Here is a 16786-nt window from a genome sequence, read left to right on the forward strand (position 1 = left end):
CCTCCTTCACCAGACCCTTGCTGCGTATCTAGTAATTACCAGAGCACTGAGAAAACCCTTTCATTTAAAGGATTGGCAATTATCTCAGTGGAACACAATAAAATGGCTTCCCCTCAAGAGGAAGGGGAAGTTTGAGCTGCGGTACGCCGCTGCATGTTGCACCGCCTTGCTCTTGAAGTGGGAGCAGAGGTGGAGGTCCTGCAGGAGATTTTTATTTTTTTATTTTGTTTTCATTTATATTTTTTCCTCCTCCAGTTCAGCTAGTTGATAATCAGAGGGGGGTGGGGGGAGCTGGGAAACAACATGGGTCAAGTGTGACGGGGCTTTTATTACCAGAGATTTGTTAAATCGCTGCTCTTAAAATATGAACGCAGCTTAAATTGAAAAGGGGGTTGAAATAGCTACCTTTAAGCAGCCCTGATTTAAAGCTGTGGCCTCCTGTTCACCTCCAGGGGAATCTATAAAGTTGTTCAGGCCATTGTAAATAACACTTTTATGGTACTGTGGGGAGAGTTTGATCCTAACACCTCATTGGGACCAACACCACTGTTAGGTAGATTAGTCAGTTTTGGTCCTTTTTTCTTTAGAGCAGCAGCAAATGATACTGTGACAAAGCACACAAAAATGTAAATGAGCATAAAGTTGTAAAATCTACTATTTTGGGGAAGCGTGGAAAAGGGAGACTGTTGAGTTTGGCCGAGGGAGTTTTTAGTGTTTCAGGCTGTGTAAATGTAGAAGTGGTGTGAGCTAAATCATAGAAGACGTGCTTAAAATGTGATCACTTAGCCAGATGTGATAATATGGCTAGTTAGCAACAGTAGCAGCCTGCATTGATCAGGGCAGCGCGGCAGAGAGCCAGCTTGTTTTCCATTGGTTTGAGTGGTCAGAGGCAGGAATGCACCAATCCAACTTTACCTTCTCCTGATACTGATTTAAAACTCAGGGTATACTGATACTGAGTACATATCGTGTACTTCGCTGTGTATTGCTCATTGAAATGATTTTTATGTAAGCTAGCATGAGGCCAAGTGCTGCTGTGGCACTAAAAACTGAGCTGGCTGTTTGCCTTGACTAAATAAATGTAACTGGTAGCAGAAAACAATTAATTTTTATAATCTACACATTGTATTTATGTGGACCAGTCACGTTATGGCTAAATTTATTGCTAGCACCAGCACCAAATCACTAGTTAAAGAGTCAGCTCACTCAAATACGATGAGGCTGAATTGGAAATGTTATTTCTAGTTGTGGTGCTCAAACCATTTAAAAATTCCAAAGTACACATTATTTCTGGACACTCAATTTTATTTTTTAATGCTGTGAGCAATATAAATAAAATTTTCCTCTTCTGTGTTAGTCTGACAGCAGAAATATTAAAACACATATATATATATATATATGGTATTATGTATTTCACGTGTCTAATAAAAGGAAGCTTGTTCATTTTGTTTTTATTTCCTAGAAGAAACCGACCATCTCGTCGGTCACTGTTTGAGCTCAGCGGCGTTTTGTTTGCACGGCGGCCGCTGTTCAGTTCGTGCTCCCGTGTCGTGTCAGCGCTGAGGTAGCTTTGTGTTTTCACAAGCGCCTCCGTGCTGCTTCTACCCACCTCGCAGCCCCACCTGTCGTTTTTTTGCCGCCGGCTCGGAGAGAGAGAGAGAGATAGAGAGAGAGAGAGAGAGGCAAAGTTTGGCTGGAACAGCTGGTTGCCTTGGCAACACTTTGTGCCACCGCAGCGGATTGGAACAGGAACTGGCCTATCCATGTCAGTCTGCAGGCAGGATCTGGGCCATGCCTTGTGTTAACAGATTATCTGATTTCCATTCAGACGGCTCGGGTATCAGCCCCACTCCTCTGCTCTCTGGAAAAGCGACCCCAGCCAGCCTCTTTCTGAAAGCCCCCAGAGCCCTCCTCTCTTCTCCCATTTCCTGTCTTAATTACGCACTCCTTTGTGCCGTTGTTGTTTTTTTTCTCCCCCCCCACCTCCCTCCTCACCCGCCTCCCCTTCTTCTTCTCTTGATCCTTCATCCCCTCCCTTCTCACTGTCTGTCTCTCACTCTCTTTTTTTTTTTTTCTGTGAAGAGATGAGGACCAAGATTTTGAAGTTTGAAGTCTGTTGTGGGGACCGTCCTCAGCTCTCCCCCTCCCTCCACCACCACCACCAGCACCAGCACCACTACCACCTCACACAACCCGGCTCCCCTTCTCCCTTCCATCGTCTCTCCACCTGAAAGGGAATACTGTGTTTTCAATGCATAAAAGGCTTGGCGCTGTCAACAGGATGAATCCACCAGGGCCCATGGAAAACATACTCAGAGCTGCAGCTACAGTTTCTCTGAAAGGGGAGAGAGGAGGAGGAGGAGGAAGAGGAGGGTGGATGGGTGAGTGAGGGAGGCAGCTGGAAGGGATTACAGTGCAGTTTCATAGGCAGCACAATTACAAACATACCAAGTGTTAACTTGGCTGTGCAGCATAACATCAATGATGATGCTTTGGCTCTGGAATTGGGACAAGCCTTTTTTTTTTTTTTTTTTTAATTTTCCTGGTGTTCACAGCTGTGCATAGTTACACACAACCCGTTGAGTCCCATCACAGGTAAATTAAAGGTTCACTGGGAAAGAAAACAAGGGGAGAAAAAAAAAAAAATGTGGAGGTGTTGTAAACACAATGGGCATGTAAACCAAGCGGGCACCTCTGCAGTGACAAAAACAGGTTCGTCACCGTCCTGCGCTGGATCCGGTTACCAGGCCGGGGCATTGAGGCGAGACCAAGAGAGGGTGACCTTGTCAGTGGCGAAATCTGACACAGGTTTTCACATGCTGGGTGGGGGATTTTTTTTTTTTTATTCTCCTCTTCCTCCCGCCCCCCTCTCTTCCCTCCCTGTCTTGTTATCTCCTGCAGTAGGTGGCTAATTGCTCTGATGTTGTAGATTACATTTAGCATGCAGCTCACATTGTTTGTGTGCAGCGCCGTGCAGCAGGACGAAAAAAAGCAGATATGGCAGAGTTGTGCTCAGGGGTTTCTAGAGTCAGATACTTTGATTCATTCTTTGGGAAAGCCATTGAAGTTTTGGGGAATTTTACAATTGAGTCACTTTATTTTAATTATAATTTACTTTATAGCAGATGCAGGTTTTCAGACATCATTCGTTCCTGAGGGAATAAAATGTTGTGCTATAATAAAAAGAAGTAAAAAAATAAATAAATTAACATGAGAGTCATGTTCAGAATCTCTATTATTTTAACAGTGAGTCGATTTACCCGCTACAACTAATAACAGTTGAAAGACTTCTCCTCGCTGATCATGTTGACTTTACAGTGCAGGTATATTCCCAGTTTTCCAAAGTTTGAAACTAAACTTTCAAACTAAGGAAACAGAAAGATGGATGGAACTATTACTTCAAATTGACTTCCTGTATCGTATTTTTGTCTCTACTGATGGAAGCACGTTCCACTGCGGCCACCAGCGGGTCGCAGCATCCTAACCATGACGCCAGGTCATTTATTCTTACTTACACGGCTGTAACTAAAGATAATTTCATCCTCATTTAATATCAACATCTTTTTTATTTCAATTACCTATTAGTCATTTATCCTATGAAATGTCTCTAATGGAGAAAAACACTTCACCGAGCTCCAGGTGTTGTCTTCATAACAGAAAAGCAGTGACATTTAAAAGAAACTGGACCCAGCAAATGATCTTGAGCCATTAATCGATTATCAGAATTGTTGGCAATTTACTGTTGATCAGCTAATCAATCACCAGCTGCTTTCAGCACTGCGTACCATACAGTATGGACTCAGCTGACAGCTGTGTAAAAGATGCCATGGCTGACATCATGATGGAGGGATTAGGCAGGTGAGAGGGAGAGGAAGGAGCGCGTCGTCTGTTCTGTCTTGTTCCTTCTCTATCAGGGTATTGTCTCACTCTACTAACATGTCCCCTATTTTCTGTCTCTCTGGACACACACACACACACACACCTACATGTTGAGACACACACTCTCCTCTCTCACCCGGGCCCAGTCTCAGCTCAGGATGAGGGTAAACAAGCTAATGTTTAGATTTCACGGAAGTGGAAACTGATCCGACCGAGTCGGCTCTGTCACTCAGCAACGCGCCTGTTTATGTTTGTCTCTTTGGTGAGTATCTGTGAGTGGCAGCATATGTGAGCGTTCAAGTCTGTGTGTGTGTGTGTTTTTGTTAGTGTGTGTGTGTGTGAGAGAGAGAGAGATGGCTAACATGCCTTTGTGTAGAAGCATAGAGGAGTTGCAAACAGGTTGAAAACACTAACATTGACTTGGGCTTTGTGATGATGATGATGATGATGGTGGTAACCATAGAGATGACGGATTCAGTGATAAACAGACTGGTGATGAAGGTGAAGCTGGTGATGCAGGTGTTGAATTTGATGGTGCCCTGCCATGATGAGGGCCGCGATCTGTATTTGTATTTTTTAGGCCACACATAACTTAAAGTTGTATCAACCCTTTTTTTTTTCTCCCATCATACAACAGTGTTTCAGAACATGTGACGCAAAGGCGGCCTGAGAAATAACATTTCAACAGTATTCCACAGCGGAAAAGCATTGCAAACAATTGTCAACAAGCTTTTGAGAGGAGTCTTTGAACATATTCAACAAAAGTGAACGCAGGCGATGTCCTCAAAACAACATTAGGGAGAGGAGCCGCATCTGGGTGTACTTGTAAATGCTACATAGTGAGGAACAAAAATAAGTATTTTTCGCAAGAGAGTGATGACATTTTGGCCGGACCTCACTTTGCTTCAAAGGGCTGTTGGAGGGTTAAGCGGGGGTTAGGGTTAGGCATCCAGTTGTGATGGTTAGGGTAAGGGGCTAGGGAATGAATTATGTCAATGAGTACTAGTGTGTGTGTGTGTGTGTGTGTGTGTGTGTGTGTGTGTGTTTTCTTCAATGTATTCAAAAAGGACATTATCTTTGATCACTTGGCAGCACGAAGTTTATTATTTACAGGAGACAAAACATATTCGGCCATCTGGCCTTCCACTCTGTCACATGTGGTACAGATGTTTCTTGAAAAGCAAAAAAAAAAACCAAAACACACAAAGGTCAATCCTAGTGAACACATTAAATATTGGTCGGGTGGAGAAGTGTATCATTCATTCAAACGTGAAAACTGATGGATGGATCCTTTACTTCCTTTCTTTTTGACAAGACTGCGCAGTTTAAAGACCTTATGAGAGCTTTTTCTTCTTTTTGCCCCTCAGCTTCAAATCACAAAACTTTACAACCAACCTTTTTGCCGAGGCTTGTGATAGTGTTTTATGTTTTTCGTGATGTTTTAATTCACCCGGGCTGCCATTGGTTTCCATTCATTTCAAGTGAAGTAGCAGAGACTTGCTTCAGATAATGAATCACAGTGAAACATTAACTTAAGAAGTCTTGAACTCTTGATGATTTTCATTGTGATGGACTGTGTTGTCTCAAACAATGTTGAAGTCTCTACAAAGGGATTTTTATATGCAAGTGAATGAAAGCCAATGGCTGTCTTCAAAATGGCAAATGACATTTGTAGCAAAAAGGGCTAAAATATGCAAAAAAAAAAATTGGTATAGTCCTTTAAAAAGTGTGCACAAGTGTGAGGTGAATCTCTCTGTCAAATTCTTCAGAGCAATAATCCCTGAAGTCCTCCTCTTTTCTTTCTTTCCTTCTTTCTTTTTTTTTTTTTTATTGCACCACTACATGAAGAGGACGACAAGGGCTGTCAGAGAAACACAAAGCACTCAGGGTTGCGTGTTAGGAGCCGCCTGAATGGCACCAGGCCTAACGAGAGCCCGGCAGGGACCCCGAGGTGGGCCTGGCACCTGCAGTCTGTCTCTGGGGGGGGAGGTGGGGGGCTCTGTGGTTGTGTGTGTGTGTGTGTGTGTGTGTGTGTGTGTGTGCTGCATACATATCAGTTTTTACATGCATGTATCTCAGTAGGGGGGGCAGTTAGGATGTCACTGTCAGGAATTTAAGCAGTCAGCGTGGTGTGATCGCCACTTGTTGAAACAGAAGACATTTACTGTCCATGGGGCCACAAGGTGAACGGAGATACTGTGCGCACGGAAACACAAGATGATATAAGATGACTGATATGTTCCTCATTGATTAAAAGAAACAGTAACCTCTACGCACGTTTCACTTTGCAGTTACTTGTTGTATAAAATTAAGGTTTAAACAGTTGCAGCTGCTGAAAGCCAGCAGTCTGTGCAGATACAGTATTTCAAATCCCGTTTAAAATGTGCGGGGCACGCTACAGTCAATCAGTTGATTCATCTGCTATTTTTGTGCGCTAAGAAAATCAGACAGCGATCGATCTGTAATGAAAAGGGGAAACTCCGTCATGTTGGGGGTGGGCGGGACGACCAAGTGGATAACTTGTAGTTCATCAAATCTCAGTATCTATGAGTAAGAGAATCTGATTCCATGACAGTGCCGGTGTCACCAAAAAGATCATCTGTAAGCATACGCAGCAGTGAAGTCACTTTTCATTTCCTGTGAGGTCCACACACACACATACATACACACACACACACACACACACACACACACACAAACACCACTGATTAGATTTGCTAGTTGTCATTGGCCTGTGCTTGCTAGATGAAATGCAGAGGCCCTGTTAAAGTACAGTAATGAGGATGATAGTGGGACTGGAAGCTCAGTGATGGGTGAGACAGATGAAAAAAAAGAATCAGGGCTGTCGGAGGGAAAACGTCGGTCACTGTTTGTTTCTGCCAATTTGTCCGAAGCAGCGACTCAACCGGGGGAGTTCTGGAGGGAGGGTGCCCACAGGCTCTGGGGCAGATTATGGAAACCAGACCTGGTGAGTTTACACCGAACGCAAGGCTCCGTAGAATGAAACTGCGAACTGCAGACAGCTCACAGGAAACGCCTCTTTGTAAAGCAAACATACATGTATTTTATGGCAGCCGCTTTAGTGCTTTTTTATTTTGGGCTCCAATGAGTCGACATTTCAACATGGCCTCGGTCTAATTTCCTCTGCTTTTCTTCACCTTTTTTTTTTTTCTGGTGGGCGACCCTTCCTACACACACACACACACACACACACACACACACACACACACACACATACACTCTCTCTGCCCACCTATTCCTTTCAAAATACGACTGTTTCTTTGGCAGTGGCCATTTTTATTTTCGTGGAGGTGTGAGGGCCAACCAGTTGGGGTTGTTTTGACAGATTCAGGGACTTTATTGCGGCCCCCAAGGCAGCTGTAGGGGTGTGAGCACCCCCCCCCCACCTCAAACCCAAAAGGAGAGCAACACAGCTGCTGCTACTCCCTCTCCCTCCCCTCAGCCCCTTCACCTGGTCTCCATATGATCTTGACCCTCACACACACACACCATAAAAGGTAAAAGAGGTGTGACATGTAATTCTGTAATGACCCTATGCACAGCAACACCATGCACACATACCCTCTCTCTCTTACACACACACACACACACACACACACACACATACATCTGTGGCCTTGCCAGGTTTGGAGTCTGACTCCTGCAGGGGCCACACATACTAAAAAATAAAATGTGTAAATTCACGACGCTTATGTCCTAAAGGAAAATTCCGCATCATTACAGCTAAGGTCTTATTTTCATAATAATTCCTATTAGTAATTAGGACACTGAGTTAATTGCTGAGATCTAGGAACACAGCAGCATCACTAAACAACATGTGACAGAGCAAGAACCACATGGAGTCAAAAGATAATGGAGGTTTCAAATAAACCCCGGATTAAGGTCAAACTTATTTGGAAAATAAACAAAGTCAAATGGCGAAATTATTATTGTTATTACCCAAAGTCTTTGTTAAACATCTTAAGCGTACTTAACAGTTTACACACTTATGTGAGCAATTAGGGTTTAGTACAGACACTTAAGTTGCACAAACTTTCAGTTTTACATCCAGATGCAGTGATTCAGATAAACTGGCCAGGTGTTCACAGATCTCAGCTTTCAATTTGGTGAAGGTGAATAAAGCAGAATTATCCTCTTGTCTCGTCTGCAGGGTTTAGTGGGGTGCGTTCCTGACACGTTGCCGTAAAGCCCTTAAGTTAACGCTCAAGTTTAAAAGATTGAAATCAGTTTGGAGAAGTCTATTCAAAGACTAGATGTATTTGTTTGAAGAGAAACTCAGCATCGTGCTTTTAATGTGAGCTGGAAAAAACTTTCAATAATTTGCAACGGTTTCTTTTTTTTTTCTTCCTTAAATGTGTTACTCTACCATGCCAAAAAAAAGTCATTTCCTACAAGAAAATATTACCTGCTCAAATGGTTTATACCTCATTTTGAAACTACAAATCTTGACTTCCTCCTGGCTGCGCGGAGAATGCGGGACAGTAGGGGGTTAACAGCGCCAGAGTTCTTTGGTTCTTGGACACGGTGGCCTCGCCTGCCGGATGCAAGTTTGACTCAAGGGCAAAATCCAGAGTGAAAGCCTCACATGTTTTTGACTGGTTGCCAATTCTGCTCTCTCTCTCTCGCTCTCTTGCTCGCTCTCTCGCTCGCTCTCTCGCTCTCTCCCCTGTCACTCTTATCCCTCTCCCTCAGCTCTACCGTCCCCTCCCCTCTCTCTCTCTCTCTCTCTCTCTCTCTCTCCCTGATTTACTCTCTCTTTCTCCCCGCGCCGTTCCTCCTCTGATCCTCTCCGACATCAGAATCGGGACTGACATAAAGCAGCTCCGGTGTCCCTCTGAAAACTGCGCAGCCTCGTCCAAAATTATGTCATCTTTTTTTTGTTTTTTAGAAAGATGTGTTGTGCAGAACTCTTCGAGAGATAGTATAAATCTGCTTTCCTTACAAGTCGATATATGTGGGATTTGAAGGAGCTGAGAAACGGAACAGGGCTGATAACCTTTTTTGTACTCTGACATACAGCAGAAGGATAAAATGAAACTCAAGGGGGGGTTTTCACACAGTTTGAGAGCTTATTCTGAAACGGGGCCTTTCTCTCCGAGGGTTTGGTGTGAGGCTGCGGTTTCGAATCCAGGTGCAGTTTACTCAAAATACTGGTACAAGGGTTTTGCCTCCAAAACGCTCCTGGAGCCAATAGCTTCACGTACCAGTCTACAACTATGTATCAGTAATAAAAAAACGGCCGTACAGGATGCATGTTGCACAATCGATGTAAAGTTCAGAAACAGACCTGAGTCTGGATTCAAGCATATACACCTACAAGTCTGACAAACAGCTGGACTTTTGTTTTTAAAACTGAGCTTCTCCTTAAAGACGATCGAACCCACTTCAGGGCGCAACCTTGTCGTCCAGCATTTAGCCAGTACCGTGTATTCATTTCCTCAAATCTGAGCTCTCCGAATGAGACCTCTCTGACCTCTGTGTGAGCTCTCGGTTCCCATCGCGCGCTCCGCATTTTTTCGTTTGGTGTGTGTTCTGCATAAATCCCAGGGTGGCCCATCACCGAGTCAGTATGACTCACCGAGGCCTCTGAGGATTGCGGACTGACAGGTTAGAAAACCACATAGAGCGAATGCCTTCAGGCAGGGAACAAAGTCAACTCATGTCTCCTCAGGCAGAAGCCACTTATTCACCCAGACGAGCCTGCTGCTATCATCCTGCACATTGGAAAAAAAAAAGCACCAACAACAAAAAAAAAAAAAAAAAAAGTTGATTTCACCAGATGTGCAGGGAAGAACTTAGTCATCATGTTCGGTATCATGAACTCAGTGTTTCCTTTCATTTCTCATTTGATCTGACGGGAACGCGAGGCAGCGAAGCCGATCTGATCTTGATGTTTTTTTGTTTTGTTTTGTTTTTTTTTTTTTGAGCCACGCCGTGTCTGAGCTGGCATCTAAGAATAAGACACCTGAATTTGCGGGGGCGTCCGTTTGTAAACAGTTTCTGTAGACGTAGCTCAGAGCGGGTCAGATTGAAGCTGGCCAAGAATGTGCTCGGCAACAAAACGCTCAGAGGAGAAGATTCCCAGCATTCCTCGCTGGTTAGGGAGAGGTACCGGCCTTCACAGATAGGAAGTCGTCTGTCATTAGGGGGTAATCACTTCTTGAGGAGGATTGCAATGCCTGGAATGATTACTGTTGTTATCGGCAGTGAAACTTGGCGCACGGAGAGCGGATGAAGTTTTTTTTTTTTTTTTTTTTTTTCCCTTTCTCTCTGTTTTCTCTCGGCGTGTTTTGATCGGCTCGACTGATCCGGCGTAGGCCTCGCTTGCTTTCTCACTGTTGCACCGTGCTTGATTTTTGCTTTCCAGCGTGGCCCACGCTGCACATCGACCCATGTATAAATGCTTCAGTGTTGACTTAAAGCTACCTGGTATTTCTTACCTGGGGGCATTTCTAATTACTAATGGCTCATGTGTAATGATGCCTATCATGTCAGTGGTTCAACAAGGTGGATGCGATCCGTCATGCAGACTCGTGTTAGAACAACAGAGAATTGATCCAACTGCGTGATGTTGACGGCAGTTTGTCTGTCTGTCTCCCACGCCACTTATCTGTGTTTGTTTCTAGAGTTTTGGTCCTGCAGTCTTCTCAAGTGGGTTGTCTGGGTCCCCTTGGCCTGGCAGTTTTTTTCCTCTATTTTCTCCCTCCCTCCCTCCTTCACTCCCTCCCTCCTCCTTCTTCTTCTTCCCTTGCCTTCTGCCAGTTGAGCCAAGACTTCAGGTGGAATGATGCCGTTACGAAAAGAGCCCGTCAACGCTTGCCCGACATGCCAAGCCAAGTATTTGTCTTTCGGGGTGCCCCCTCACCTCCTCCTCCTCCTCTTCTCCTTCCCCCTCCTCCTCCTCCTACTCTCCTACCCCCACCCCCGGATCCTTGAGAACAGGAAGTGTATCTTGTTAAGTGATGGATGGGCCCCCTGCTCTTGCTGAGAGGAAAGAAAAAAAGCCTTTCTTTCCCTCCAGGGCAGTCAGATGAGTTTAGCAGTCTCAAAGCTGAGGGTCGGCTCTGCTTTTTTGGGAGCGCCTTGGAACCCTTGGAGCCCGAGCGCCTGGAAGCCACGAGCACTTCTCCATTATGCGTGCGGAGAGAATTAACGGCTGATAAAGTAGCAGGCGGCGTCTTTGCACCAGAAAAAAAAATGGATCTGAAATTAAAAGGGAGCGAGCCAAAGAGCATTTACCGGAATTGTGCATTTGTGTGTGCTCACATGCGAGCTCGCGTATGTGTGTGTGTTTGTTTGTCAGTGTGCATGGGAGTGTCTGTATGGGCGAGTTATTTAGCCGGGGGTCAGCAGGTTTGTGTTGGCACACAGCCGCCAGATACTTCCAGGGAGAGCAACTCAGGAAGTGTCCCTGGCACGTCCTCTGCATAGTGCAATACGCACCGCCGCGACTGGCTCGACCTGCTGTGACAAACAACCGCAGACTGCAATCCCCACTGCACCCGTCTCACCCCTGCACACACACAAACCTACAATACCCGTAACCTGTGGGAAGAATGGTGACAGCAAACTCCCATGTGCGGTTTTATTAGTTGTTCTGCCAGACGCATCTTATCAAGTTCCCCCAAACTCTCAAAGCCCTTATGACTTTAATTGAATGCTGCAGCCCTCAAACCTCTGATCCATCAGTCTCCCAGCAGGTCTCCCCTACAGCCGTCATTTCCTCGCTCTGAATCACAGTGACGTTATTCCTTTCTGTCCGTTTCATGCCGACGGTTCGTCACCCACAGCCAGACCCTCTCCTCAAATGAGTGGAAGAATCCAGAGACCTGAAAAACAAGAACATTTCCTCTCATGATCCATTGCTCCTTTGTCAGCCATGGCTCTGTTGTGGTTACCCAAGGGTAGCTACTAATGTTTGTCTCCAGTTTCCATCCTCTCAAATTCCATACACATACACAGGAACACAAAAAAGCAACAGATAAAAGGCAGGAAAACTGTCCATCACCTCGGTAAATGGGAATCGGTTATCCAGAGGGAAAATGAAGAAAACCGTAAAACTGAACTCTTAAAACTGCATCCGGCACACTTTGCAAGCAGATGTAACATGGCACAGACAGTTTGATGGTTTCTGTCTTAGTACCTTTGTTATAGGGATGAAATTACACTTTTTTCCCTTTATGGTTTAAGTTTCAAAATTCATTCTTGACCAGTCGACAAAATAATCCCATCAAGGTCCATTTAGTAGCTGGATCTTGATTATATCGTCATTAGCCCAGTTGTCATTGAATTGTAGATGTTCAGATTTACATTTCTCTCAAAGTATTTTTCGGCTTAAAGGTTGACGTTCATTCTTAACCTTGGAAACATAATTTCAAGTGGTCGATCAGTTTTTTCCACATTGTTCATTTAATGATTTGGTCGATAAAACGCCAGAAAATAGTGAATAATGTCTTCACTATGAATAATACCTTCAGGAGCCCAAGTTAAACTGCTTTTATCTGACGATAACGATCCGAAAAGATGCAGTCTATAAAGACATAAAACAGGAGCAGCAACTGCTATCTACCTATAGATTATTAATACTTAACTTTGAAAAGGGCAAGCAAATGATTGACATTTCTGCTTGGTAATTTACTTATCAAAAATATATGGAAATTTAACCCAAAGTACCCCGGGTGTTTCAGCACGTCATTCATCCGAACCTCTGCAGACTGTCCTCTTCCACTCATCAAGCAAACAGGAAGACGTACTGCAAATGCTCGCAGTCTGTGTGCAGTGTATAGAAGACAAAAGGAGGCTGTCAGGCTTGAAGGGTGCGTTGTGCATGTAGAGTAGCAGGAATCGCAGTGCGATGACTATGTAAGAGTTCAAAGGCTGCTGGGCCGGTCCCTCCAACCTTCACTGATCTCTCCTGACGTGACCTCCTGCATGGCTTGCGTCTGCGTGTGTCTCCTGCCTCGTCTCCGCCGGCCCGGGGTTTAGCCCCGCTGTGGCCTGTCTGGCCCACAGCCAGGGACTCCACTGTCTTTACAACCAGGCCTCTCTGAGCCCCTTTGGGGAGAGAAACAACAAGGAAACTGTCAGTTCCAGTTGATGTTTGTTTTTTGTTTTTTTCTGTTGATGGCGAAATTGAAGGTTAATTCACAGCGAGTGAAACGCATTTTGTTGTTTTTAAATCCCGCTGTTCTTAGACCAGCTGGCTGGTTGAACAGATACACAAACCCGAACTGAACGGAAACCGTACCCCAGCCTGTCCCAGGCCTGGCTGAGGAAAGCCAGTGGAGACAGGGCATATTTGTCCGTCCGTCTGCCTGTCTGTGTTGAGAGGCGCCTGCCACTTAATGACGTCTGACAAGCGAGACAGCGGCAGCTTTGGGTACTCAAGGACTTGTTTTGGGGTCATGGAGATGTGATCTGTAGGAAGTGGAGGGGTTTATCAGATAACGTCAACATTGTCTCCACGCCGACTGCAAGAAGTGGAAAACTGAAATTTCACAGTTTGCATTTTAAGGCATTTGGTTCCCGGTCCTGTCTGAAGAGGAGCGCAGTCAGTGCAGGAGTGGAGTCGGCTTCGGTTCCTGGATCTCCACCGTAACGAGCAACAGTGAGGAGGTCAAAGGTCAGAGTCGTGGCGTCCTGACAGTATTTTTGTGACGCCAAAGTGACCATGTGCAAAAAATGTGCTGGGGAAGAGTTGAAACAAAGAATTATAACTCCACTGAATTTTGCATGTGTTACCCACAGCGAGCCAAAGACCGTTTCACTGACGAGCAGTGCTGATGTGTTGAGTCTTAACTTGACAGACGTGTGTGTGTGTGTGTGTGTGTTGTGTGTGTGTGTGTGTGTGACAGTTTGTGAAATATGACGGTAAATCAGACGATGACTGTCTTCTTTCCATCCCACAGGCTCTGATGCGTCCAGGTCGCCTCGACCGAATCGTCTACGTGCCTCTTCCAGATGCTCCGACCCGATGGGAAATATTTTCCCTCCAGTTCCGTAACATGCCTGTGGCCCAAAATGTGTCTCTTGATGACCTCGTGACTCGGACGAATAAATACTCTGGAGCAGAGGTGGGTTACGTTTTCTTGCTTTGAATAATTTATAACGCGGAACCGGTTGTGACTGTCACAGAGCCGTAAAATATGCGAGTCAGATGCTCGTTTCCCTAAAACGACAGAGAGATTAATGACATTAAAGACGACTGTGTGACCTCTTTATAAATCATAGAAAGAATGAACTAAGATCTTCATTCAAAAGTTTGACTCAGTGTAGCTGCCAGAAATCAACAGCGACTGGCTCTGCCTATTTCTTACCATCAGGTCCACATTAGCACTGAGTGTAAACATTTGCTTTTGCACCAGGATAAGCAAAAGATTTATTGAAACTAGCATGACAATGGGCCACTACAAACCATTCAACTAGTAAATGCAACACACGAAGTAGAGATAAGAAGTTTCCCCAGCCAAGTGTAATTTCTCTTAATACTTAATGCTGCAGTCTGCCCCACGTCCAACTTCATTTAATCTATAATCTGTGTTTGCACAAAAAAATATCTTTGCAGCGCTGTTTTTGTTTGGCAAAGTTTTAAGCTTTTTGGTCTGATTGTTGAAACGGCGTCCAGTTTCCTCACAGCAGATTCAGGGATGTCAGTTTGATCCAGTCAACTCCTCAGACTTCGAGGATTCAAACTGGCGACCCCGCAGTCACGAGCCTTTTACCTTTACCCATCTTAAAAACAGAGAACCTGTGACTGTATCCTGTATTACAGAGAGATGTTACCGTGCTTTTCCATGATGCCTGTTTCGCGTCTGTGCTGTGTCACAGAGCGCCCTCGTGATCTCGCAGCGGACTGGGAGTAATCGCACAAACACGTCTTTGTGTGACAGATTTGCTTCTCTGCATTCGTCTCTGCCGCGTGATTCACATTGTCTTGAGCGAAGAAACTGCTGCTGTAATAACTCTGAAAATTCCAAGAAATAGTGCACAGGTTTGAAAAGAATACTCCACCCACTTGACGTGTGGTGGTGTTTACACTATGTCCAATATTTACTGCGTTACGGTGCAGACTGGGAGAGTTTTCTGGACCGGTTCTCTCTATCTCTGTCTTGTTCTTCGTCAGAGAAATCTTGTTTGTCTTTGACCTTCAACATGACTCATGGTTCACACACAATTCAACAGAAAAAAGAAGAAAAAAAAACATTCCCATAAGATGGACAGTATATCTTTTGCCCCTGAATGTAAATCCCCGCTGTATGTTTAGACAGGAAGGGGTTACGGGACGTGATAGAAGTGTCGTGCCGCTGGTCGTCTGACAGGCTCAGAAAACAGCCGTTTGCAAACGATTCAGACGCAAAACGTGCCTTGGCAGGCTGTGAAAACACAGATTTCATTGTCGTCCCGGTCATGCTTTTTGTGAGATATGTTTGTCAGTACTGCTGTGTACAGATGACCGTGTCATGTGTTCTTTCTTTCATTCGTTTCCCTGACAAAGTGCAGGAGCCGGGGTTGTTTTGATCTAGATGCATAAAACCCTCTCAAAGGACCCGAAAACTTAATTTGTCTCTCACTCTAAGCAACGGGTTCCTACACGAAACCACTATTATCCAGCAAAGTTGAAACAATACTGGTTCTTTTCACATCAGAGATTTCTTTGGTTTTCGTCCATGTTTGTCCTCGCGGGATTTGTGGGTCAGCGTCGGTGTGATCCGAAACAGACTTGCGCGAAACCCGCCTGAACCGAACATGCACAGATTAGGTTTTTCTTTTTAGTCAGACCCAGTCGGTTGAGACTCCAGGATAATAAGACCGATTCTCTCCACCAACTAACAAGCAGCCATTATTAAAATGAGCAGCAAGTCAGGTCATTTCTCCCTCACTTCACACTCTGTCCTTACTTCTGCGGTGAAACGGTAGCCGCAGGGACGACGTATCAGGAAGTTAGCGTCACCCTGGTGCCTTTCCTCTTACAGAGTTAGTAATAGATTACAGAAGTGCGAGTATAAACACAACGGGGCCGTAAAGGTGGACTGGTGAGTTAATCGGTTTTCATGTTTGGGGGCGTGATGACGTTTAACATCCCTGACAGCCTCTGTAATCTCATTTAGCCACTTGTTAACAACCGGCCTTTTTTTTAAGAGACTTAAAAGCTGAAAGAAATTACAACCGGGGTATTTAGTGATGCATTTTATGTCGTAGAATAAAAACGTGAAAATGTCTTGAGCTTATGTTAACCACAGACTTTATTTCAGTCATCTAACCGAAAACCCATAGACCTCAGGACGAGGGAACTGGAGGTTCTCAAATGCAACTCATTTCTGGGTTGAAGGACTCATTCCTGCGGCACGTTATTATCATGCATCTTGTTATCAGACCTGATGAACTGCAGTATCACACGTGTTACTTAAAACACACATTAGATACCAAGTTTTCAGCTGCTTTAACATTTCTAGACACACACATGCAGATGCAGATGCACACACACCGACCTCTCTTTCAGCAAGTTCAGAAAAACTGCTTATCGGTTCTTGAATCTGTCTGCCGAGGACAGCGAGGTGTTGAGCTGTTTCCATCTTTTCTTTTGACATTATTATCTTCTGGAGGGCAGCTTGAGGTTATCTATAGGGCCTGCTCGTATCCTGAAAGTACACGCTTTCTCCTTGATTCCTGACTCGGCAGCCCCCACCCAAAAAGCAGCCCTAAAGCAGGCGTACACCTGGAGCAGGTATGCAGAGAGAAACCTATCCCCCCGCTATCAGGTGTTGTGTTTGACATCGGGGTTTCTGGTGTAGTGTCTCATCTGTGGAATGGAGGTTTGCAGTCACTTGCCATTGAGTTCTTGAAACCCCACAAAAATTCAAAGACATGCCACAGCCATGCTGATAAG

At 44.9% G+C, this 16786-nt stretch overlaps 1 protein-coding gene across 1 annotated transcript in view; it reads left to right on the forward strand.

Annotated features, from left to right (window-relative positions):
- The window catches only part of afg2a (AAA ATPase AFG2A), a 109720-nt gene that overhangs the window by 74019 nt on the left and 18915 nt on the right, over window positions 1–16786 (forward strand). The window contains exon 16 of the mRNA XM_023393583.2: window positions 13809–13973. Coding sequence (XP_023249351.1) covers window positions 13809–13973 — 165 coding nt within the window. The remainder of the gene's footprint in view (window positions 1–13808; window positions 13974–16786) is intronic.

Source organism: Seriola lalandi, unplaced genomic scaffold, assembly GCF_002814215.2.
Source record: "Seriola lalandi dorsalis isolate HSWRI2012SDOR001 ecotype SW California unplaced genomic scaffold, Sedor1 jcf7180002054940, whole genome shotgun sequence".
Lineage (NCBI taxonomy): Eukaryota > Metazoa > Chordata > Actinopteri > Carangiformes > Carangidae > Seriola > Seriola lalandi.